Source organism: Electrophorus electricus, chromosome 5 (assembly GCF_013358815.1).
Source record: "Electrophorus electricus isolate fEleEle1 chromosome 5, fEleEle1.pri, whole genome shotgun sequence".
NCBI classification, from domain to species: domain Eukaryota; kingdom Metazoa; phylum Chordata; class Actinopteri; order Gymnotiformes; family Gymnotidae; genus Electrophorus; species Electrophorus electricus.
Window position 1 is genome coordinate 3,934,168 of NC_049539.1, and position 26,258 is coordinate 3,960,425.

At 41.5% G+C, this 26,258-nt stretch overlaps 3 protein-coding genes across 9 annotated transcripts in view; 1 reads left to right on the forward strand and 2 right to left on the reverse strand.

Moving 5' to 3' along the window:
* Nucleotides 1-835: 835 nt before the first annotated feature.
* Nucleotides 836-5,112, reverse strand: efhb (EF-hand domain family, member B). Its single transcript, XM_027012287.2, has 13 exons — nucleotides 4,950-5,112; nucleotides 4,734-4,796; nucleotides 4,428-4,571; nucleotides 4,089-4,269; nucleotides 3,761-3,871; nucleotides 3,470-3,599; nucleotides 2,986-3,069; nucleotides 2,810-2,877; nucleotides 2,485-2,639; nucleotides 2,150-2,357; nucleotides 1,755-1,988; nucleotides 1,212-1,393; nucleotides 836-1,037 (listed from the first exon to the last, which is right to left on the reverse strand). Exons 1-13 carry the CDS (start codon nucleotides 5,016-5,018, stop codon nucleotides 891-893), a joined length of 1,776 nt encoding a protein of 591 aa, XP_026868088.2. The 5' UTR covers nucleotides 5,019-5,112; the 3' UTR covers nucleotides 836-890.
* Nucleotides 5,113-5,490: 378 nt separating this feature from the next.
* On the forward strand, nucleotides 5,491-13,465 carry rab5ab (RAB5A, member RAS oncogene family, b). 5 transcript variants are annotated; one of them, XM_027012281.2, is made up of 6 exons: nucleotides 5,491-5,588; nucleotides 6,973-7,195; nucleotides 7,780-7,931; nucleotides 8,164-8,286; nucleotides 8,439-8,532; nucleotides 11,369-13,465. In XM_027012281.2, the coding sequence occupies exons 2-6, from the start codon at nucleotides 7,027-7,029 to the stop codon at nucleotides 11,482-11,484; spliced, it is 654 nt and encodes a 217-aa protein (XP_026868082.1). In that variant the 5' UTR covers nucleotides 5,491-5,588; nucleotides 6,973-7,026; the 3' UTR covers nucleotides 11,485-13,465. The 5 variants fall into 5 exon arrangements, with proteins under 5 accessions (XP_026868082.1, XP_026868079.1, XP_026868081.1 ...); XM_027012278.2 differs by having other exon boundaries at nucleotides 5,511-5,688; XM_027012280.2 differs by having other exon boundaries at nucleotides 5,511-5,676.
* An 8,210-nt stretch (nucleotides 13,466-21,675) lies between these two features.
* Nucleotides 21,676-26,258, reverse strand: part of znf385d (zinc finger protein 385D) — a 26,979-nt gene continuing 22,396 nt past the window's right edge. Inside the window, exons 5-8 of one of the 3 annotated variants that reach the window (XM_027012265.2) lie at nucleotides 24,198-24,413; nucleotides 23,265-23,446; nucleotides 22,857-22,961; nucleotides 21,676-22,367 (exon numbers count right to left, since the gene is read on the reverse strand). In XM_027012265.2, coding sequence (XP_026868066.2) covers nucleotides 22,137-22,367; nucleotides 22,857-22,961; nucleotides 23,265-23,446; nucleotides 24,198-24,413 — 734 coding nt within the window. In that variant the 3' untranslated portion in view covers nucleotides 21,676-22,136. Of the gene's footprint in view, nucleotides 22,368-22,856; nucleotides 22,962-23,264; nucleotides 23,447-24,197; nucleotides 24,459-26,258 lie in introns of all 3 variants that reach the window. The other 2 variants (XM_027012264.2, XM_027012263.2) reach the window with 2 other exon arrangements.

A 26,258-nucleotide genomic window follows, 5' to 3' on the forward strand; every position in this document is an offset into this window, starting at 1 on the left:
ATTAGCCTGCACATATGAAGAAATGCCAGGCAGGACTTCCTGTTAGCAGCTCAAAATCCTCTGCTTTCACTCTATACATACCATCTGTCACGAAGCGCTCGCCTCCCGCAAGTCATGTGATTTGGCCTGCCACGTGCAGTGGGAGGGCCTCTGTTTAGTTAGGACCACGCCTGCACACCTGCGCCAGGTTAGTGTTGTGTGTGTATATAAACCCGTGTTGTGGAATGCAGTGCTGTCGGTCTTTGATATGTCTGTCCTTGTAAATGGTTGTCTGTGTTCACCCTTGTTAGATGTGTGTACTTGTTCACGGTTTCTGTCATATGAGTGCCATCGTTGTCTTCATTTCATGTTAATTAAAGTCTGTCCATGTCAAAGGAGTCTGTCATTTGACATCATCTCATCTAGTTTGTGTTCTGCCTTTCCATCTTTCCTGTGCACTTTTTTAGGTGCATCCAAAGAATATTTAATGTCCATTTGTGTTTGTATGTGTTTGCTAGTGTTTCTTATGTCTCTTAAATGTCTTGTCTAATATTGATCCTTTTATAGATTTCTCATTGCTGAATACAGAAAAATAAATAAATAGGGTAAACTCTCACTCTCAGGAAGCAATGAAAGCCTGTCAATGTCTTTCTCTCAGGTGATCTAAGTATGTAAATCTCTTAGGTGGGCAATGAGCTTTACAGGTTATCATTTGAAAACTTAATTAAGGAAGAAACCTAACGATTGGCTTGGGTATTCTGGCTCAGCAACATGGCATAAAGTTAGATCAATTAAGAAGCAAAGCATTTTAATTGAGTTATTTTTACTCTTTACTGGACATAACACCAGCCTCAAAGCAAAATATATACATGTATCCTTGTTAAATAATGAGGGGAAAACATACATTCTTTTTAATTTGCTTGTAGTTCTTTGAGAATATTCCAGAAGCTCTCCACACACACTTCGCCAGTGGGATGTCTCATGGAGGCCAACTTCCAGGCCTCCTCAAACGTCTGTTCGGCAACATCCAAGCCTACATTCCGAAAAATCTGAATCATCTGAGACAAGAAAAACATCTCTTGCATAATTGTAGCCACATCCACAACAACTATCATTTTAAGGTTCTTTAGATCATGGAACATTGCAACTTTTAAGTGTGAAATCACTCCCCTGAACAGCTTTTATTTGACAGATTAATACGATGTAGTTAAAGTGATGCGCTGTTGGCCCACCTCGTCCTTGGCTCGTGGGGACAGGAAGTGCTCTTCATGAACGCCGTACAACGAGTGCAGTGTGGGATGCAGAAGGCCATGTGCTGTGGCCTCATCACCATAGTTCGTGCGGTCACCGATACGCTTGATGCGAGGAGCTGCCAGATCTGTACGCACCGTCGGAACCCCAAACGTGCGACTACCTGCAGGAGAAAAAAAAAAGGCAATAGCTGTGTTGTTCTGAAACCAGAACGACATGGTAGACATTAACAGTTGCTCTTGTAGTACAAATACTGCTAATAGGTCTAATATCAGTAACAGACGGATAGCTGCTGTTTAATAATTGGAAACTGTATGGCCTTAAATATCTACAATAGTTTTATGATAATTAGGGGCGGAGAGGTTTCTGCAGCATGTGACACCTACAGTATGGCCCCTCGACGCCTGTTCATGTACATAGTTTAAGTCTTTTATAAGGAAGGGGATCAGGCCTAGTAAAATGAGATACATTCACCACCCACAACCCTAAAGATTTGACTCACAAGTCATCCTAGTCTGACTCACCGGTCGCAGGAAGCCCCCCGATGACAGCACAGATGACAGAGGAGGAGGTGACAAAGCGGCCCTGCTCTGCTCTGGACCTGCAGAGTGCTCTGGGTGTCTTTAAGGCACTGCCCACGTCTGCGGGCTCCATGTCCTCCGGTGCGGCCAGGCTTTGCAAACCAGCTTTCTTGTCCGTGTCCAAGGCCCGGAGCTCCACTCTCTGGACACCGGCTGGGGCAGAATTGGCCTTCTGCACTGGAGGACAGGATGAATGGATTTGAGATGAACTTACATAAGATCTCAAAAATATCATATGAGACTTCATTCTCTTAGATCCTCAAACAATGTTCTTCTAAAATCTGTGAATTATAAATCTAAAATTTTCCAAGCTGTTAAATATGTTGAATGGAGTTCACCTCTTGTTAACATTTTCTGGTCTTCTGTACTGATTGGCATTTTGTCCTTCCAATTTAGAAAATTTGCAAATTCCAAGAAGTTGATAAGACCATCCTTATCAATGTCACAGTAGTCCATGAGGCCATCCAGGACATCTCTGCTAAGGTCCAGGTTAAACTGACGGCACACATCCTGCAGGTCCTCTTTATCTATCTTCCCAAGGCCTTTCTACACCAGCAGAGGTCGAAATAAGACAAACGAGAAATAATTCCTCCAGTTGTACAATTTCTTTTTGTGTTGCTTTGTTGGCTAACACAAGTGAACATCGAATAGCATATAATGAAGAGACTTCGACCTTGTCGTAGTATCGGAAGGCTTGCAGCAGGGAGGTGAAGTTGTGGAAGTTGGCCTTTTTCAGTTGCTGTCGGACGGCGCTAACCAGGGCTGGCAGCCAGAACTGCCCTCTCACGTATCCGGAAGGTGGTGTGCAGTGCAGCAGATCACCTGCACCTGCGGGAGAGTTGACAGGAGGACCTTCCTTAATATGCTGCAATACTCTTACAATGAACTGTGTTCACATTGCTTCTATTGGACTCCATTATTCAATGTCCACAAGCTAACACCGTTTTTGATTTCCACCAAGACGTGCGTCATTTTTACGGATGCCTCCTTTGAATTACCAAACTTATCCGGACGCAGCAAAACTCCAAATGTGTGGTCAGGTGGGACTCTCAAGGTCTCTGCAATCCTAGAACAGATGAATAAAGACCTAGTTGCTTACTTCCTAGTAATGGAACTGATATACTAAGAAGGCCTGTATGAGTGAGATAATGGATTGTAGTTAATATTGACTTACGGATCATGAACTTTGCCTATCTGTGGCTGTGTCCTCTCTCTAAAGTTGTCACATCGCTTCAAAACTAATTTAGCACTGTAGTGCCTGAAGGATATGAATATGTCTTTTTTTAGGTTGCATTTCTAAGAACTAAAACTTTAAAGATCATGTACAGAGGCAGCATGTTATTCAGTATTTTTATTTCAAATCTTACTAATCAAGTATATAATAAATCACTGATTCATCTTTAGATTTTCCCCACATAGACTGTCATAGCTGAAGAGTATTTTTTACATTTTTTTAAAATAATTAAAAAATTTTTTTTCAAAAATAAATAAAATTTTGATAATAGAGCACTATAACTCTGCAAGTTGAATTATTGATATTCACATAACTCTTTGGATAAAATTATCCATAATTATGATGTAACTGGAATATTCTGCATCTGTATAAACTCTATAAACTTAAAAACACCTTAAAGCATAAGTTACAATAAGAAGCTTACTTTTGTGTGTCACAAAGCCACTGAAAAGACCTGGAGGCATTGTACCCGTCATTGCGATGGGGAGTGGTCACACCGAACCTGCTATCCTTCCTGTAGGCATTTGTGTCATAGCCCCTATCCACATGCTCACCTGAGACAGAGAAGAAGAAAGTGCAGCCAAACAGTGTTTACCTGACATGCAGGAAACAGACAAGACACCAAACCCACACAAAAATGCAGAGTGAAACAAGGAAATATAAGTACTAAGCACTTAAGTACTTGCTCGCAAACCACGTTATAGCTTTCACTTACCAACAAAGTAAGAGTTATGTGAGATCACGTAGTGCTTATGTGCCTCCTGTGCCTCTTTTTCTACCTGTTCTACTGATTTGGATGGATTGATGATCTCACCAGCAGTCAAAGCTGCCCAGATGAAAAAGAGAACCAATTCACGACACATTTGGAACCCATCTGGCATGAGGTTACACAAAAGCCTCATTTAATATAGCATGTAAGCCATTTACAGTTAACTGGCTGGATAAACCTTTGCAGCCAAGCTCTTTAGAGGTTATTGACCATATGAGTGAATAAGAAAAGGCAATATCAGTAGTTGTGAATGTGATTCTGTTATGGCTCTTACGGAGAAGGGATTTAACACTGAATGCTGTTTTTTCATAGTCAAACTGAACCGGAAGCCCAGGACCCTTAAGCTGGGCTCTTCCGAGAGGAGCTTTCTGACTGCTGTCATAAATGGACTCCTGAAGCTCACGCAGCCTCTCCTGGTACTGTGTTTTGGGGGGTGGGTTTATCAAAGATCCACCCTATGCAAACCATACAAAAATGCACATTTGGAGGACTCGTCATATCTCTTCAACATTCACTAAATAAGTTTGATAAAACATAGTGACTTAAACCTTTGATATTGGCCTATATTATTCTAAACAGAATGCTGCCATTGAGGGTATTTAGGGATATTCACAGATATGGATGGTCTTGTGCTTATTCCATGAACTAGGGTGCTGGCAATATCAGGATCATTTGCTTTCCCGAAGAACACACGTATTGCCCCTGCTTCTGGATGGGTACTGTTGAGGAATTTCCTAACCACTGAAGGTGTGACAGGCTACAGGGAAGCACAATGGTAGGAATCAATGTATTCACAAGAATAATTTCTAGAAAATGACAACAACAACAAAAATAAGATGTAACCAGCCTATTAATATAGTTAATCCATTATTTAATAAATCACACAAGCAGAAAGAAAACTGGTTTTGACCTGACTCACCCTTGGTGTTATTTCCTCTAGACATGTCTTTGCCCTGTCACCTTGTGGTATAAGTTTCCCCGCCTTTTTGAAGAAAGAAACATAGCGTTATTAGTCACTGGCAATTTTGTGGACTTCATCGTTATTAGACCCGTTGACCTACGCAGCAGTTAACCAACGTTAGGCCAAATAATTGCTCAACTAATGTCCACTTATCCAAATCTACTCATTTATTACCGCTCTAATATTTGGAAAGGTGTCCCTGCATCTCCAGGCGGTGGTTGTTTTTCTCTCTAACAAGGTCATCGTAAACGTTCACTTAGGTATGGACACCACTTTCATTTTTAATGTGAATAATAAACAAATAGCTAAACAAATAGCTAGCGCTGGCTAACTAACATTACAAATGTTGACATACTGTCACTTGGCAACGGTTTACACACACCACCATGCAGGCTACAAAGGAAGTAAAACGCATGGCTAGCCAGAGGGCTCTCCTACCCCAAAACTATTTTGATTAACTTATATTTCCCAAAAGAAGTTTGTGAAAATAGATACAAAAGTCTGTGCGTTAGGGTGTAGAATATGTTGTTTTGTCTGTGCACTTGATTGAGACAGGTCATCTTCACTGACCTACGGTTTAAAAATAACTTGTGTTGCTGGATTGTTTTTATTTATTATAGCCGACTTCTTGAAACATGAAGGCACCAGTTGGGGAAAAAATAGATCCAAACGTCTATTTTCTGACTGGTTTACATGCTCGCCTACGTGTTGAGATGTCAACTCCAGTCATACGCTCTGTCACCCGTGTCGATGCGAAGGGTTGGAAGTTGCGTGCAGAGGGCAGCTGGCCAGCTGGAGCCTAGTTGCATTCCGGTGATGAATTTTCTCCTCGATATTAGTCTGTAACTCACCTGTCGCACACTTTCAGAACGCCTTCGTCCTGTTTTAATCTGGAGACCAGGTAGTTCATGCGGTGAGCTCTGCAGCACCTTGCGTCTCATTTTTTGTCTCCATGGTTAGCTCCGGCGGCTAGCTAGGTAGCGAGTGTGTCGTCGTCTAAATTGAGGCCTGTCGAATATTTTTGTGTTATCGGGTTCTTTTTTTCCCAGCTTGATATAGATATGGTCAATTAAATGCCATCATCGTCCAAAATGCAGTGCACATTTCGTGTTCCCATTTGGATAAATCGGTCGATTTATTGGCAGCAACTTAAGATAGCTAGTTAGCAAAGAGCTACCTGGGTAGCTATTTGGGTGCTATAATTATAGCTAGCTAGTAGGCAGTTTGGACATAAATCTTAAGTTTATTTGGGGAGCTAACATTGTTGATACTCCATACGAAATCAAACCTTGTAACGTTTGCACGCAGGTTTTGTCAACAAGCTAAAGCGCTAGCTAGGTAGCTGACAGCCCCCAAATCCCGAGGATGACAAGGGGAAGCTAGCTAACAGAGCTAGCTAACCGTAAGAATCTCTCCATAAGTTGTACATCAATAAAGGTAGAAGAATGAGGTTGACAATGTAATACAAGGTCGATTTCTGTCATCCTTTATTAATATCAAGATTATGATAAGATGGTGTTGCCAACTTGCTAGTTGGACGGTGTCTTGCTGAGAAACGTCAGTTAGCTAAGCTAACTAGTTAGCTAGATATCTAGGACGCTTTTTATGTTGGTATGTTTCATCTTATGCTTGCCAGTAATGTTTTGCTGATACGGGAACACTATGTAGAGCTAGATAGCAAGTTAGTTCACAGGAAATCATGTGCTTTTTTCCGCATAAAAGAAAGGTTATATAGGGTTAATGTTCCATCGCGGTAGTTCATATATACACAAAAACAAGAGCGGGCAGTGTAGCTGTAATGTTCCTCAAGGTGTATAGTGCGAATTAAATGTCAGATTCATATGCGGTTTTGTTTAGCTACCTACCTACCTAGTTATGTCTAGTCAGACTTATCCCAGCTAACCTTAAACACTGCCTAGATCTTAGACTTTTGTCTCCAGACGTGAGTCAGTACGTGAGACGGAACTGCACAAAACTATATTAACAGGCATTTATAATACAGGACATTTACCAGTAGTTCATGTTATGACGGAAGAAGGGCACCACAATACCAGTCTAATAAATTTTTTTTTAAAATTTAGGCTTGTAAATGGAAGTGTCAATATAGTTCATGTTAATCTCAATATATAACAGGATTGGCAGTTTCTCAGCACTGTATAATACCAGTGTATTGATCACCCCTTCCCTCCCCTTCTAGAGGTATCAGCTGAGAACCACCTTGAGTCCAGAATAGGTGAGTTGGGTGTAGGTCATGGCAGGAAGAGGAGGAGCTACAAGACCTAATGGGCCGAATGCAGCCAGCAACAAAATCTGTCAGTTCAAGCTTGTGCTGCTCGGAGAGTCTGCGGTAGGCAAGTCCAGCCTTGTGCTGCGTTTTGTCAAAGGCCAGTTCCATGAGTTCCAGGAGAGCACGATAGGAGGTAAACCAACTCTCACATGTGGTGGGAGGACAATGAGAACCTAAAGCTTTTATTTACAGGCAACTTTCCAGTGGTAAATTTATCTTTGCTGCTGGCAACCATGTCCCTGCAGAGTTATCTGAAGGTGCTGGGGGTTTCTCGAATTTGGCAGTTAATCCATGATAAATGCTATTTTTGCTGTTCTCCTTCCAGTCAAGAAAGATGTGAGAACAGTGTGTCTTTATGAAGGGTGATGTCTCATTCCACAGCATTTTCACACGTGAAAATTTGAAAAGAGTGACGTATGAGGGATTATTAGGATTAGAATAATTAGTATTTATTGAAGATTACATGCAGAAATTGTGGAGGCTGCCATCATCTTTCTAGGAATAGGAAAGCTACAGAAAATCAGGATACTCTGTGCACTTTCTCTGTAGCAAAGAGCACATATGCAGCAATATCTTCTTTTTGCTTTTTTACTCAATCTTTTTGATCTAAATAGGCTTTAAGTAACTGCCTTTAAGTAGAGTTACACTTAAGTAGAGTTACAGTAGAGTAACTACCTTTGTTTTCAACCTGCCTTTTGTTTTTCTCCACTTTCACAGCTGCCTTTCTGACTCAGACAGTATGTTTGGATGACACGACAGTGAAGTTCGAGATATGGGATACTGCTGGTCAGGAGCGCTACCACAGTTTGGCTCCTATGTATTACAGAGGAGCGCAGGCAGCCATAGTGGTGTATGACATCACGAATGAAGTGAGTCAGCGCACCTTGCATACTGCAAAACACAAAGCTGGAGGCTGTACTTCAGTCTTCTTACTTGAATACTTGGGGTCTGCATGGCCAGCTCTCAGACACAGCCACAAATTGCATTGAGATTGCACAAGTAAAGAGAGAGAATAAAGGCTAGTAATGTGACACAAGCTTTCTTTTCACGATAAACTGCGAGTGTCTCCAGAAAAAGCAATTAAATGTCTTTCATTGGCAGGAATCATTTGCACGTGCAAAGAATTGGGTTAAAGAGCTTCAGAGGCAAGCTAGTCCCAATATTGTGATAGCTTTGGCTGGAAACAAGGCAGATCTTGAGAACAAGAGAGCACTGGATTTTCAGGTTTGTCTCTTCTTCCAAAATGTATTTATTGATTTATTGATGTTCCCTATAAAGAAGTTTAGATTTCATTTTGTTAGTTTTATAGCATGGCTGTCTAGACTGTCTAGAATAGCTGTTTTCTTTTTGCTGATTTGTTCTGTTTGCACTTGCAGGATGCACAGTTGTATGCAGACAACAACAGTTTGCTTTTTATGGAAACATCAGCAAAGACATCAATAAATGTGAACGAGATTTTTATGGCTATTGGTAAGCATCTTTTAGAAGCAGAGAAAATCTGAATACCCCCCCCTCCAACAAGAAAACCCAAACAAAGGAAGTGCAGTTTTAGAACGAAAATTCCCATGTGAGAGCAGGGACTTATGTGCACAGAACCAGTTTATCAAAAGAAATGGGAACAGTTAGAATTATGTAAACAATGATAAATCAATGATAGATGGACCCTGCTAGATTAGATATGCCATGTTATTATTTAAACCTTTTAAAATCCATGCTTATTATTTTGTTATTAATCTTAAAGGCATAGTTCAGCAAAAAAAGAAGAAATTTACATAGTTTTGCAACAAGTATAGTTAGTAAGCCAATAAGTCATGTTTTCTTTTAGTTTTGCTCCAGAAATATGAGGCTAAAATAGTTACCAAGTATTGGAATTCACCACATCAAAATATCTTTTCCATGCATGTATGCCTAAATATTCACAAACATGCTTCAAACTGCACCCATCTCTTAAGCAGGTTTCACATACTCTTGCTAATGTGGTTAAAGACACAATATGACATTATGTAATCTATACAAATGAAGAAATAATACACAACATAACTTAAACTTATAGTGTTTAGTTTTAGGTGGGGTGTTTGAATTTACATTTTTCTAACTTTCTGTCCAATTTTAACATTCATAAAATTATTAGCTTCCATGTGAATTCTTGAAGAAAATTTAGTAAATTGTCATTTTTAGCTTTGAAACCACATCTGAACTTCGTCTTGATTGTCGCAATCAGTTAATGTTGAACTCCAAGGGCTCTGATAGGATGAGTCAAATCAGATTAATTTATACAGTGCTTTTTACAACATGCATTGTCACAAAGCAGCTTTACAAATGTTTACGTTCAGATTCCTAATGAACAAGCTTGTGGCAGGGGAAAAACTGCCTGGATGGAATTAAGGAAGGAACCTTTGATGGACCAACACTCAAGAGGATCCCAGCCTTATAGGCAGGCCAGCCTATAAACAGATCATGCATTATTACATATAGTTGATGCGGCTAGTTCAGTATAGGTGCTAGCTTCTCCAGTGGGTAAAGGGTGGGCAGGCTGTTTCTGCAGCTGTTCCCTTGGACTAGATGGAGTTGTTGGATGAATATGGAAACATCTATTGCCAGCACTGGGATATTTTCTGGCATCATCAACTGACTAGAGGTACATGAAGGCAAGCCTGAAAGGCACCACTCTTAAGTTCTTTGTAACAACGAGTCACTTCATTATGCAAAAAAGCAAAGAAGGAAGGTATTGGATGCCCATCTTAAGGGGGATGGCAGTACTGAATGAGCCCCAGGGCTGTGCATCAGCTCCAGGCCGCAGACGGGGAGTAGACCTCACGGACACGGCTCATCATGCAGTTTACAGCATTATATGGTGTCCTGAGCAGCTGTGTCTTACATCATCACAAAGTACAAGGAGACACATTCTGTTAGAAACAAACTTTGCTATGGTCAGAAGTGCAAGATAACTGGACTCTTCTGGAAGTTTCAAGAAAGACTGTTGTGAGGACTCTTCATCATGATAGGACTTCAGGTTATTGCCCAAGGAAAACTATTGCTCACAATTGGCCCACGACCATTTAAAAGATGGGGATAAATTCTGGAAATATTTTGGTTCTTTTGGAAGTCATTGTGGTCTGATGAAACTAAACTGTAGCTATTTGGGCACATGGATTTTTTTTTTTGGTGAAGTAAGGGAGAGGTCTTCAAACCTAAAACAGTTTCCTCAGTTAAACATGGTGATGGGAGCATAAAACTGTGTCACAGGGAAACCTCATTCCTGGTGCTTGGGGTCATGAAGGAAGAAAGAAGAAAGTTAATGACATTTTGAAGGATAATGTGAAGGAAATTGCTACTGGTCTGACTTTAAGGTTGCCACTGGGTCTTCCAGCAAGACAGTGACCCAAAGCACACATTCAAGTTGGTCCAAAACTTTTTGAAGGACAACAGAATCAATGTCGTGGAGTAACCTTCTCAGTCATATTGAGAATCTATGGCAGGAGCCCAAGGTTATGGTCCATGCTCATAACCCATATAATTAGGATGATCTGGAAAAATTGGATGAGGAGAAATGGACTAGGATCCTTCAAGAGACATGTGGCGGCCTGGTTGGGAACTACAGCAAAAGTCTGCTTTTGGTTGCCAGTAAGAAAGTTTACATTATGCACTGTTAATCGTCAGAGAGCTAAACATTTTGGCCTTGTCATTTTTGATTATTTCTTGTTTCAAATCAGTGCATTAGTAAAATGTCTTCAAAGTTCATTGAGATTTTGTCATTGTCATTAGAAGTACTTTTGTTCACCCTTTTGGTAGCAGTCATTTCTTTGGAAAAGCTAAGGGTTTTTGATCAATTTTATAAAGGGAGCTAAGCATTTTGAACCAAACTGTAGGTGTTGCAGTCAGTTACAAGTGAAATTTATCAGACATTCTCTATGTTTCTTTGACCGCATCAGCAGGTCTGTGTGAAATTGCTTAAAAAGGTACTTTGATGCAAGTGTGAAAATTTCAGCGTACTTACAGAATGAGATATTGGTGTAATGAATTTCGATACTTGCTAGCTGTCTAAATTAGCCCCATAGTTTCATTACAAAGCTAATGATGAAAACATTGGTTGATTGACTACATCTAAGGTAAGTGGAAAACCGCAAATAAACCTTTTTGCTCCACTGTCCCTTATTCAGCTACAGTCAGTTACTCAATAACCATTAATTCAGTCACTTAAGAGTCATTGAAATGTAAGGCAAGGCAAGTTTATTTTCTATAGCACTTTTTATACACAGTGGCAATTGAAAGCAAGTGGTAAAGAGCATCTTGTTTTACACTGCAGCAAAGAAGCTACCCAAGAATGAGCCCCTGTCCGGTGGAACTGCCCCAGGCCGCAGCCGGGGAGTGGACCTCGCGGATACGGCCCAGCCTGCCAAAGGGCCCTGCTGCAGCAATTAGTTGCAAATACACAGACACACCACCTCCCAACTAACTCCGCATCACTTCTGGACATGGGGCGCATTCTTCCAAACCCAGCTCTCTGGAACTGCTAAAGACTCTGTATAGCTATGTTTCTAATACCTTATTTTTCTTTGTTTTTGTTTGTTTGTTTTTTTAAAACTTTTTTTTAAGAAAATATAAATAATTCAGTATAATGGATGCATGTATCACTACAAAGCCTAAGTAAACATTTTTAACCTGACTCAGCAGAAAGATTGACTAGTCTGAATGAGAGAAGAAGAATGAGCGGTTGCTTGTGTGAGTGCTTGGTTTAGTTTTAAGAACATTTAATTAGTGATCTAATCTGCTGACTGGGCCACATTAATGCTAAGTTTGGGTAGCACTTTGGATGCTTATATTTGCGGCTTGGTCCAACAGTGCATTTGGCTTCTGTTTCTTTTAAGTGACATAGTGTTGAGGGGGAGCATGGAGGTATCCTGAACAAAGGACTGTAGCTGTTAACTTACATTCACCTCTCCAAACAATAGAGAAAAAGCTGAATTTTATGCATGTTTTGACCATTAATATGGGAAGAATTTGTCTTTTTTTTTTTTTTTTCTTTTCTTAGAACAATCACAATTCATATAGTAGTGTACCATCCAGGCCTGTCCCATTTTGCCACCCAAATAAGGCACAGACATCAGTGCAGTGTTTAGCAGCTTGAAAGGTGTTAAAGAATCAGTGGAGGCTAAATGTGTTTGTTTTATGAGCTGGACCAAAACCCTGTGCTTCACAGGTCTTGGTCCAAGTGTGTATGTTGTGTGCAGTACTTGTGCAGTGAACAGGCAAGACATCTCGTTCTGACTCAGTTTCTGCCACCCAGCTGCCACAGTATACCCCATTCTGTTCTATTTTAGAGATTTTAAGAATATTAGTTACCTGGTAGCTTCACTTCACCCATTACTATCCTGGATAAGTGCAGTCCAGTTCTCTATTGATTTGAGAAATAGCTTATTGTCATTTAAGTAGGTGGCAAAGGGTTGTGAGACGTGTAGCTTTGTGGACTACTGATGGCTCAGCCCTTACTGGGTTCTTGGCTTTGTGTTCCACATACATTATGGCTGCTTCACTCAGGTAATGAGCAAGTGAAGAGCAGACGAGAAGAAGTCATCACGGTCACTTCTGAGCCAGTTCAGGGGCCTTCCATCATAATGTCTGGAATATATGAAAATGGTTGCAGCATGTTTGATGCAATAATATGAGGAGGCTGTGTGGGCCTTGGGGAGCTTCATGGGGACTCAACCCACTTGTTACCAGTCATTCTTCAAAAGTGACATCAATTAATTAATTAGTTAAGATTGAACATATTACAGCCATTAATGGCTATAGTGCTTAACAGTAAACTGGTTTAAAAAATTTCCAGTGCAGCCTCACTGATTTCAGAAGAAGACCAGATCAAGTTAGTCTAAATGCTTGAATATACAGGAGAAATCTTGATTGCTACAATACTAATCATTTGCCATGACAGACCATATGTACCCATTCTTCTTTATTGTATAATTCCCTTTTAAAACCCTTTGTTTTCACAGACTCGTCAAATAATGGTGGTCTTTTCATGTATGTAGTGTTATTAACAAATCAAGTTGACAGTTACCCAGTGTTTTGCCTTGTACTTCTTTCAAGATGCTAAATGTTTTTTAATTCCTAATAACCTATCAAATTGCACAAATTTAAATTGTATTTTTAGTCATCATAATATTGGGACTGCCTGATGTTTCTATAGTGTGATTAAACTCAAATGGACCATTGTGGGCTTGCTTAACTGTACTGCTAATTTGCCACAGATAGCTAAGTTAATTAATAGGCATTTTGAGAGCCAAAAATTGATTCAGTGACATCATTGGCACTGAGGGTGTGGTGTGTTTTTGGGGTTGTGGGGATTTTTTTTAATGTCCAGGTACTAGTTATTATTTCCAATAAAGGGGGTGAATTGTATGCAGTTTGTGGCGTGGACATTTGATTAACGTTTGTCAGTTACCATGCAGTTCTTTTAAATGTTTTTGGAATAGAATAAATTCAAAGCTTTTCTGTCTGACCTTTGGCTCCAAACCTTGCAGAAGCACAACTATGACTAAGATATTCTCCTTCGAGCCAGCTGCCACATCTACCTTTGTGAGTTCTTGACAGGCAATTTGCCAGATGTTTGTTCAGGGCGTCCTTACAGCTGTTGCTTGGGCTCTTGCCCTTGGCTTTTTTGTAATGTTCTGTGTTCCTTTGGCATTTCTTCATTCTAATGCTCCAGAGTTCCTGTCAGGACAGGAGCATGCAGGTGTCATATCATATACCTTGTCTGATCTCTCTACACTTAATCTAGTATGGAAATTGGTGAGTTTCCAGATATACTTCTTATACTTTCCGTCACATGCTGGTCCAGTAGGAGGCCAGGACCAGGGAAACTGGTGGGCACAGGGATCACTGCCCGATTCAGCCTCTGGTCCCTAAAATGCCTGGCCTCTGTGTGTCCTGCAACAGACCCTCCACCCATCCGTGCACCTTGTTAACACCGATGCACCTGCCTGTGTGGAGGATCCGCTTGCTCTCTGGACATTATGATTAAGGACAAAGTTAGGGACATTACAACAACAACAAAAAAAAGTGTTTGCAAGTTGATAATGGTGTTATTAAGTGATTACAGGAAACCATTTTGGACACTTTTACACAAGATGGAAATGATTACATATGAAGTATTCATCTAGCAGGTTTAAATTCTTTGGGTTTTACTCTATTTGCATGAGATATGAGCTTCAGGCTTTTGGCAACAGATGGCACTGGTTCACAGGTGTGTCACAGGTCATCTAGTACAAGAAAGCAGTATCACATTTGCTATTTTCCCTAATCCAACCCACCTGATTAGGACATGCCTATAGAAAGCAATCTGTACTGTAACTGTAATATCTATTGTAAGATGACCAGTGTAATAAATTCTATTTGTTGATAGTTTGTAAATAGCAGTATGGTCTCCCAAGTATCCTAAGTGATACTGACCACAGTTAGCAATGTGTGGAGCAATGTGTGGTTTGTTATGGATTTAACCATCCTTGCTCCCAACGTCCTGCCATTTTGCTTCACTGGCTAAAGGGACCCCATCAATCAAACAGATGAGGGCAGAACATCCAATCCAGTGGCTCCTGGAGGTCTCGTTCCAGCCCAGACTAAGGACTCGGTCCATCTTAGAAAAAGGCTGCAGAGAAAGGCTGACTCAGCCTTACATCTTCCCCGATGTCCTCACTCAAATAAACGGCCTGCTCCGGCTTTATTATTCAGCTTTTCTCGGCTCTGCTGCCTATTCTCACAAAGGAGCGGGCTGTTTGGGTGAGGAACTCGAGCTTGCTTGGCTCCAGGAATAGGGCCAGGTCCAGCGGACACAGCTGCTCGAACAAGAGAACAGGAAGTTCCCTGGAAGTGATTCCTGCGGCAGCCCGCCCATGGAACCTGCCAAAAATTTCGAAGAAGCTAGTCTTTCCTTCCATAGCCTTTGATGATGATGGAAACATCCTCCATGTCTTTTTTTCACAGTTCATTCCTCTCCTCACTCAGGGCAGTGATCATGGGTGCCCCCACTAGGCATCACCAACTACGCTCTCCCCCACGGCACGTGGTCTCTCCACTTGCTCAAGCTGGATCATGGCACAAGGAGGCTACAGTCTTTGATCCAGTGCCACAGAGATTCTTGCACTGTTGCTGGTGTCTGTGCCATCTCACCAAGATGTCCTGGACATCTCGAAGGCTAAGTATGAGTCAATCTCCTTCAGGCAGTGATGGGATGCTGGGAAAAAAAAACAGCTTGGTCCCTTAGTTTTGTTGATAAAGCACATTGTCATTTGAAGTAACTTTATTTACAGTTTTATGATAAACATATACATTTAATCCTTAAGACACTTCGTTATAGATATCTCAAGATCATTATGTCATCACCTGGAAAAATATTAAGGTTTTTGTTTATATGTGACACAACTGGTAATAGCATAAGCAAAGCAGTTAGAACATCAAAACACTTCACATATATTTTTTCGTATGGCCCTTTGTCTACGAATTTGAGGGTGTGAACATCTCCTTCTATTTCCTTCATCTTAATATCATATCAAATGATAGTGTCACTACTTTATTCTAAACTCACTGAGTGTCTCTTTAACGGAAGCTAATTAGAAACACTTCTGCCTAAAATACATGCCAAGAGCAGAAGAGGAGTTGCAGCAGAACAAATAGCTGGCTATAGTCCTTCAGCTGCAACAGCCATAATTTAGAACTTCAGTAAGCCTGTTTTAAAGTGTATACCATGATTCCATTCTGCTCTTCAAATCCTCAAGTAGCACTTGGATGAAGTTCAGCTGTTTACTTGCCTCCCCATAGCAACTGTTTCCTTAGCAACAGTGTCAACTATAACAAAGGCTATGCAGCCTATGATCAAAGGCTGCCAAAATCTTTGCCTCTGGGGACAAACCAAACCCTTCACATTCAAGTAAATATTATCGCAAGTGGTTTTAGAGTCAATGATGACATGCAATGGTACTTTTGTTTGTTTGTGTTTTGTCAGAAGAGCCTGTACACATGATTTTAACAATCATAAATGCATAAAATTGTTTGCATTCTTGATTGTAATTTGACTTTTGCCTGTCATGCATTTTAACATGTGACCTTTGCAAAAAAGTAGTGAATTATGATTACATTGTAATAAAATAAGTGAAAGAAAGTAAACAAATAATGAGCTCTGTAAATAATCATCATGCAATATAACTTTAGTGCTGCTATTTCATTTATCTGTGCACCTGTTTGTTGTCCAACAGATGGCAGCACTTTGCTTTAAACAGATGAGGTACTCCCTAGGTAATTAACTGCAGAGTTCCACATATAGATAAATGAATCATATGAAATTATGCATAGTAATTCAATAAATGACCACATGCAGCTAAATTCAATGCAAAGACTTTTTGCCAATCTTGTGCACAATTGTGTACAGGCTAAGGCTATAGTATTAGACCCTGATTGTAATATTCTGCACCTGACTGCCATCTCACTGAATCAGCACGTTTTTCTGCATGAGCAAACTGCTCTGAGGCTTTTGTGGGCAGCCAAAACATTATATAAATCGATGTGTGTGCAGATTGCCATGAGCCAATTTGCCTGAGTCGATATGGTACAGTCCAGTTCAAGATGCCACTGGTTCAGATTCTGCTGGACTCAATTTGCCAGTTTGATTGTTTTGAGGTTTTAATGTCCAAAACAACAAGTTAGCAGCCTGAACTCAGTGGCTTTACCAACCTCAGTCTGCTGAGTGGCCAGCACACATGACTTAACCTGTTACACACACATTCGGCAAGCACCCTCACAGATGAATTAGGATAAGAACTCTACTGAATTCACGACAGCCACTGCTGACTGTGGATGGAGAAAACTGAAGGTCAGGTCTGCGTGCTGGGTCACTGGCTCCACTGCACTGTATGTTTCAGCATGTTCCCTGTTCTCGCAAACCTGGCTCTACACAGCAGACCCTAGTGACCTGAACTGGGTGTAATTTAACAACTGTTATAAACTAACAAGCCTGTCTCTTTGTACTGGAGCCCAAGTGAAAGTAACATTCTCTAAATAACATTTAGAACTGACATCCCCCCTGCCTCAAAACGCACTCTAAGCCCCTACCTCCAGCAAAAATCCAAAAACACATCTTGCATGAAAGCGAAACCACCTGAAGGAGTCTAAGCTTTGGCAGCACTCTCAGGACACCTCATTTTAACAAGGCAATTTATGTCTCTCCCCACCCTTTAGCTAATCATTAATACATTTATATGGAAATATATTATAAATCTATGACCTTTACCATCACATTGGAAACCAAAGAAAAACAGAACACTGCATCATTTCACTCACCGTGGAACATTACATGTATCCAATGCACTCCTCCAGATTGGGAAACAGACTGGGTTTAATTATTTGCAAATCAGCACACATATTATGTTTTTTATATCCAGTGTTCATGAAAATTCAAAACGTACAATTTAATAGATAAAAGGCAACACATGGTTACACCTGAAACCACAAAGGCTTGTGTGAGCTCTAGTTAGAGATAAACTACCACTTGGTCAACAATCATATATTAAATGATAGACTTCTCCTTTAAGACAATTAAATCCCAATCTTTTAAGAAAGTTACATTAAATCCCAATCAGCCTCAATTGCACAGCGCTTTATCCAACCGACATTTTCACAGAGCTGTTACTGATCCAGGCTGTTAATGAGGAAATAAAGAGTAACAGTGGCCAGGAAAGACTCCCTAAGATGCCATAAGGAAGAAACCTTGAAGAAGGTGAGAGTTTGAAAGGTCTTATCCATCATTTAAATGGACTGACATTATCGTTATTAGCGATCATATACTGACCTACACTTAGCAGTTCCAAACCGGTTGCCATGTAGATGAATGTCAGTTCTCAAACTTTGGACCTAGGTCAATGAGGAGCCATCAGATAAATGCAACATTCACCTTCACGTCTCTGTTCAGGATTTGGTTAACTCGGCTTAATCTGATCAAACAAACCTTGCCTCATTATTACATTTTAAATGCAGACTGAAGACCCATCTATTTCTGTATTATTTAAATGACCACTTACCCTACTCCTGTATTGACTAAAACTCTAGTACTTATTGTAGCGTATTCTTTATTGCACTAATATTGACCGCTCCTATGTTGACTAACTCTAGTACTTATTGCTTGTTGTCTGAGATAAGGATAGAGCTTATGTATTTTACATCTGTATTTCTACAGCATTCTAGTTCATTGGTATCTAGGATGTATTCTATAAGTAAATAACAAAGCACTTTTGTAAGTTGCTCTGGATAAGAGCTTGTGCTAAATGCCACAAATGTACATATAAATGTACATTGTAGGCAATAGTAAGGTGACCCAAAACGTGTCCGACCGGGATATCCAAAATGTCTGGGATTTGGTTTTCCTTTCTGTTTAACATTTGCTGTGTACAGTCGGCAGGCAGCGTCCAGCTGTTTTTGCATTGCTCTGACTGTTCTTTACACGCCCTCCATGTGACCAGTGGTGAGGGTGCTTCACAGAATATTCCCACACGTGGAACGCATGTCTGCCTTCTTCAAACAGCATGTTCTTATCTAGAACAGACTGATTTTCAGGAGAGTATACCTGGGTACATCAGAACTACTGAAAAGTATCTAGTGAAGTAATGGATTTTTGTGACTGATTTTCATTTATTCTATGAAAATAAATATCTATCTAACTATCTCTCTTGCTCTCTCTGTGTATATATATATATATATATATATATATATATATATATTTACTTTACATTTTTATATATATTTGAAAGGAACAGCTGGATGGAGAGGAATAAGATTATCAAGCCTTATAGGCTCTGAAATTAATTGTTATTGGTCCTGTAAGTCTCTGAATGCTATTATGTCCAAGTCAACCTAACATGAAACATTTTCATGTTGACATTACCTTCTACCAACGGTATTCCCCTCAGACAAAGCACACCTGCATACATCTTGTTTTCCCCTTGTTTAAGGAACTCAAATCACACATTAGGCCACATTTAGTCATGTCCATAGTCCGTCGCTTTAGTGTATAATGACAGGAATTAGAAGCGCGCTAATATTTCAAAATCATGATTAAAATCTTAACCCGGAACCAAAACTCTGACATGATCCGTGGAGGTTCACCTGTGATACGGTTCATGTGCATTGCACCTCGCCAGGTGGAGGATTTAACAGCTACTGGCTACAGTAATGTATAAAGAGTAAAGGTGGCCAGGAAACATGGCCTAATGGTGCCATAAGGAAACCTTGAACAAGGTGAGAGTTTGAAAGGAATTATCCATCATTTAAATGGACTGACATTATCGTTATCAGCAATCGTGCTTACTGACCTACAAACAGCAGCTCCAAACCCAGCTGGCAAGCTAAACTCCCAGTGAAAACAACAGTTCAAGGTGCTAAATTACCATTAAAGTGAACCTTAGTTGACAAATTACTAATACAGTCAGTTATTGCTAAATCCATACATAGCATTATCTCAGGAACTGTGTGTAAAATAGCGGCATAATGCCTCTCTTGGTAGCTAATAAATGAATAAGCGAGGCTAGCTCTCTCGGAGCAAAATACGGAGCTACTTTTGTCATGATTGTGACCTCCTGACCTCTGAAGAACCATAGCGCTCGATGGTGCCAGCCCGTCCTCAGGGGGATTTCGGCGGCCTTCTACATCCATTAGCTTCCTTCACATCCTCTGTCAGACACTTCAGGAGAAAGGCACAGTCTCGAGTGGTGTAAACGTGTTATGCTGCGCACAGGGAAATGCGAGCTGGATATAGCCTGCTGCATGTATTCGGGGCCTCACCTCTCCAACACGGCATCCTCGAAATGGCTTTCAGCTCCAGTGAGTCATCTGCGCCACGAAAGACTCAGTGCGCAGCTACGAGCAGAAGGCTTTGAAGTATCGACATTAAGGCAGCAATAAGTATAATATTTCCTTTTCCTTTCCATGTCATACCAGGGTTACATGTCAAGTGTTGTACACCAGAAATCAGTTTTTAACTGAAAGTGATTGTAAATATTTTCTAGTAGGTAAGATGAGCTTCACATTACGGTGCTTTCAAGAAATTGGGCCATAAATCATGTCAAGATACAGTGTTGTACCCTTCTACCCTTGTACTCTTAATGCCCTATGGGTGTTTTCTACATACTGCAGTCCATTTTAAAAGTGTATGCTCACATCCACCTCATTCAAAACATCTACTTTGCACCTACACTGGTCACTGTATACTGTACTAACCTATCTTAGTGGAATTTAATGTGTATAGGTCTACAATTACATGGTTGAGCTACCATGCGCAACGTTTTATCCAGCCTGTACCCCATTCATCACTGATCAGTAAATGAATGTTTCTAATCTAATGTGTGGTGTATGTGAGTACAAAATATGCGTTGAATTTGACATTAGAACACCTGACACAGTTTGATTTAGCTGCTGTGTTGATCCTCTGGCTGGCTGAGATGCAACTAGCGGTGTGTGCGTCTGTGTGTGTGTACGCATCTGTGTGTGGGTGTGCGTGTCAGCTTTCTGGAACAGCAGTTTGCAAAGAGCATGTCCCATATAGCTACAGATGTTGGTCATTATTAGTTCAGAAATCAAGTCTTGGAAGCTAGACCGGCGCCAGCAGTACCATTCAGCAACTCCCGGTATCTGCTCACCAGTCTAGCAGCATTGGCCGTGGCCAGCAGCAGAGCTGGGAGTGTGTACAAGGGGGATTTTTCTCCCCTATCTGTTTTAGACATAGATAAGTCATGGTGGGAAATTTACGCAACAGAGAGAGAGAGTTCAAGTATGGTTCTGTGGGGGAACAGCTGAGTTCATCCAGCACCTGGAGCCTCTGCACATTTGACAAATATGATTCCCACTGAGTTGTCAGAGCGAAATGGATAGAAGCAATACGTTGCAGAGGGTATAGAGAGTGACTGCGAAGGTGTACATTGTTATGCACCATCTGCATCTTGGGTTGGTGCAGGTCCCACTGTGTGATTTATTATGTTTATTCCTGTTTTGGTGCTTAATGGTCTACGGTAACATTGGGCTGAATAGATTTCTTCAGCATCATGGCTGATTTTGAATAGAAAAATTTCATGGACCAGAATAAACAGGAATGCTTCCAGTAAAAAAGAAAAAAGATAGATGGAGATATTTCCTAACAAGTCTTAGAATAATCAAAACCACTGTGTGTGTGTGTGTGTGTGTGTGTGTGTGTGTGTGTGTGTACATATTTATTTGCAAAACAACTTTACAAAGTATGAGTTTATTTGAAACGGTTCATTCTTTTTTCACATTGCTAGATGAAACAGATAAGCTTTGTCATCTTGCAACCTGTGGATTTTTGCGAGGGTAGCTTTAAGGGAAACTTCAACAAACATACGCACGCACACATGCATGCACATACACGCACACACACACAAATATATATATTTATCTGCTTAGCAGGTATCCCAATGTACTTTTGCTGTACGTTGAAATACATCAGCAGTATTTTACTTTGGAAAAGACTGACTTGTTTTTCCTTTAGCATCCCCATATACCTTTTATTGATTCAGATGATCCCTAACACCCCCCCCCCCCCCCCCCCCCCCCCACACACACACACACGAAACATAAAAACTATACAGACAGAAAGGAATAAGACATGGTCTAGCCATCTAACGCGCTGCAGACATATACAGGGGGCTTAAAGTGCAAACAGCAGAGCAGTAGAACTTATTTTTTTTCCCAGACTATTTTCAGCCTTTCTTTTAATACAGAAAACATCAGTTTCTCAGAAGCAATGACACATCAATAACACACTACACTAAAATAAAAAAGACATTTTACCCCTAAACACATTTATAGCTTAAATCAGTGTGTCATGTGGTGCTGACAATGCATAGTTACCTGGTTTGTCTCTTGACTTATTGCGGTATAGTATCACACATCAGGTCCACACAGGACTCTTCTGTAACACTGGGGAGGAAAAGAGCCAAGGCCAGCATCCATATGCAACCAGACCGAAGTATCACAAAGGCTGAGACGGTGCAGCTGATGTGTCAGAGGTCACAGTTCAGAGGTCAGTAGGGAGCAAACAGTACTGGCGCGTGGGTGGTCCTAATTGGCCCGGGGGCAGCCCGAAGAAGGGCTGTGGGGAGGGGCTGTGTTTGAAAGAGGGAGGGGCTATGGCTGGCACGCAGGGGGAAGGTGGGGCCTACAGCGGCTGCTGTGGCCACTGCTGCCAAGTGGGAGGGCACTAGCGTGGCCTGCAACGGCTGGCACAGGTCCTTGCTCAGAGGAACTTTCAGCTGCTGGATACAAGTCAGAGAGACATAGCATTGGAATAACTAAGGCTGAAGCAGACAAGTCATTTTGGCTTCAAGAACATAAAGAGAGGTTAAAGAAATATTAGAATCTAAGAAGATCTCAGGACTCACCTGTGTGATAAAATATCTTACATTTGTTGTTCCCTTGAACAAATTTTTGCATGCAACTTTATTAGGATACTCTACCATATTATACAATAAAATGTATAAAACAGCAAATGATGGAAAAAAACTATTAAATGTACTGAATTTAACTTAATTATATAGAATAAACTTGATTTGTTCCCCAGGGTCAGTCCATTTCTGAGCATACAACGTTTACTAAAATGGCCATACATAAACACAGATATAAAAAAGGTATGTGCAATATACACATCTTGCACCATATATGCTGAGATAATAAACGTGTGCCCTCCGATGCCCTTCCCCTTAGGCGAGGTTATTTATGGTGTTAGCCTGTTCACAGGTACCCACCGTTTGCTGCTTGGTTTGTCCTCTTTGGGTCTTGGCATACGGGCTGTACTTCGGCTTGGCTGGCTTCCCTGCTGCTCTGTCTTTGTGACGCCGGCTGCTGATATGCTGGATGGAGAGAGGCGGATAGTTATAGGTGCTTCATTTACCGACGAGCTCTTGCAAAAAGCACTGAACCAAGATATGTTTCTGCTTTTATTGCATCCAAATGAGCACAGCTCTATTGACAGAGGAGAATTAGTCGCAGATCAGTTCTCTCACTTCTAGATGCCTCGTCATTACGGACCTCTTTCTTTGCTTGCATGTGCTTGCATATCATCTCGGGTTCTTCACATTTTAAAATGCAATTTTTTTGGCTAAATTCCCAATATTCGTTTCCATCACGCGTCCTTCTGCCATCCGGACTCTGACCTGTTTGAGCTGCGTCTCCGAGTTCACATGCACGTCACATGTCTCACAGTGGAACGTCTTGTTCTGCAAGCCCGTGGCTGCAGCCGTCGATGTCGTCAGCTTGCTCTTCACACCTGGCCTGGGGAACGACTTGATGGAGCCGTTGCCGTTCCGAGCCTCCAGCATGGTCTTGTGCTTGGTGCCTAAGGACCACGACGAGACACAACCCAGATAAACGTGGTATCAGTAGCACTGCTGTAACAAAGTCAGCAGACACGAAATATCTGAAGTGAGTTATGAGTTAAATAATGCATAGCGGTCCTCACTCAATGTTGGAAATGATGGTGCTTGCTAATGGGGTCTATAACTGCTTTATGGCACTGTTGTGTGAAGCGGTACACTGGAGTTCATACTGTTTTGCAGTGATTTGGAGTGAAAAGTTACTGGTGACTCATACTGAAAAGATGTGCTCAGACAATTTTTGTATCTTCTTGTTATGGTCAAATATGTCTGGTGATGATTGTGTTATTGCACAAATTGATGCTGTTTATGTTCACAGCATATCAATCTTGCCGTTTTAGCAGATCTCCGGGTGAGGTTCGCTGGAGAATACTGACGCTGAATATACTTTGCTGTGCTTTTTGCTGTCTTTGCTTTTATAAGACAACTCTGGAAATAATCATTCACTGGAAGAAAGAAGCTTCAGACAAAATTGCTTCATGCAGAAATGTTTCAAATGTGAATAATGAAAACATTTCAAACCATTTCACCGTCTGTGCTTGGAGACAGGAACAGTTAGGTTAATCTGCCCAGTGTTTCCCTTAAACTGTTTTCCACTGTTGTTTAAAATGGAAAACTTCTTTCATACCAGTTTATCTACTCTCTCCCCGAGTAGAGTGGCCTTTAGCCAAACACAAACCGATGGACCGCTGAGCAAAGAGAAGGGGCTCTCACCACTATTGTGAGCTTCCAGCTGGGATGGCGAGTTGACAGCCACCTTGCAGAGGGAGCAATAGAGGAGACGCAGGGCCTTCTCCTCCTCTGTCTCCGCCTCGGGATCGGTCTCTGTGTCCTGTTCCGCGGGCTGGGGTGCACCAGGGGCGAGGCCTGAGCCCTGTTCACTTGCTGCCGCCGCTGAGGTAGACTCAGCCTCCACAAGGATCTGTGGGGCTAAGGGCGGGGACGTGGGATGCAGGAGCACATGGGGACTATCTTCTGTAAGAGGGACAGAGAGAAGGGTAGTAACTCATGGTTTTACCTACTGCTGTTGCGGTGCTGACACTGTGACCTTATTACCATGTTACTGCTCTGAATTAAGACACTGTGGCAGCAATGACTTTCCTTTTTGGTGTCCCTTCTGCTGCTGTTACTACTTTGTACTGAGACATTGATGCCGATGAGTAGCAATGAAGCGATTCCGTCATTTTAAACGCACTTGTTTTTCAATGCATTTCAAACTGCTTTAATTTTGACATAATAATGAGTAAAGATCAGACTGCATTTGTCCCTGTGTGCTACTGCAGAGTGCAATCTATTTCACTGTCAGTTACGCTGGGGGTCCAACAACAATACCATCTAAAATAAAACACCCTTTCTTTTCACACAGCTCTATTGTAATTCCTCGATTTCACATAGCAGTTTGAAAGCTCTGGCATTCAGTTTGAAAGCATGGTATTCCAGATGACCTCACGGGCCACGGGCCACATTTCAGTATGTGGCTAGGTCTAGACAACTGAAGTCAGACAAGTAAGATGTGCTAGCTGTGATAGCTTTGCCCTGACACCTCCCACTCGAAGTCCACCATTCCATCGGCACCTTTCATACCTTGTCACCAAACTACATTTGCCACAATTCTGCTCGGCTTACATGTCTCCTTTGTACTTGTATATAAGGAAATATGTCACATAACCATGGCAAAAAATAATTGTGCCAGTCAATGTAATCCAGTGCTGCTGACAGAAAAATTAATTACAGGGAATAAGATAAAGCTACATTGGTTTCTTTCCCCAAAATGAGGTCTGGGGTTTGACAGAACACAGTGATCAATGTTCCAGAGGGCCTGGCTTCCCTGTGCAGCCATAACACGGCCGCCAGTCTCTCCATCTTGCCTCCATGGACTCGATCGATATTGAATTATGTCTTTCTGTTTTGGTGAGCTATTAAGTGGCTCCCTTATTTATCTCTCCATTCTCCTGCTTGCATGGCAAGAGCAGTGTTTGAGTGAAGCCACGCGTCGCTGCCTCAACCCTGATGCATCATAATGCCTTAAAAAAAATAACAACAATGGCAAATAAAAAAAATGGCACCTGCATATCGAAAGAGCATTAACTTACGTGTGTGTGTTTGGCATTAAGGCCAGCAGCCCTGACCCTGGCACTTAGCCCTGGAGCTCGCCCCAGCTGCGGAGCCCACCGAGCTATGGGTAGAGGAGGCGCTCCTCTGCTATATATCGCTCCCTCTGACTGCCACAGAGCCCAGCTGCCGCCCTGGTGCCCTGCTTCCCAGGTGCCAGATTGCTGCCACCCAGCCGTTTATGCCATGCGCGAGGTGCCGCCGGATAGTGCTTAACAGCCACGCGCAGGGCCTGCGCTCAAGGCTCAGGAGAGCTCGGCAATGAGCCAGTTTAACCGTCCAATCTCGGGAGCTTGTGGCTGGCTTCTGATTGGGAGCAAGACCTCAGCAGGAAGAACTGATGGAGCTCTTTCACCAGTGTCAGAGGAGACACATCTCGAAGCAAAGCACGCGTTCACATGCACACATATTAACAGACATGCACACGCTCACAAACCCACCCACCACACTGCAATGTCAGCTGTGTCAGATGGGGGTTACAGGAGAGCATGAAGTCTGAATATTACATTTACTGTTACTGGACAAAAGCTAGATATGCACTAAACATTAGTTAAAATAAGCTGCAGTATACCTGTTTATAGAAACGGCTTCCCGTTACATTAAATAACAAGACCTATTCATTCATTTCATTTATTATATACATTGTACTTGTACTTTCAAAAG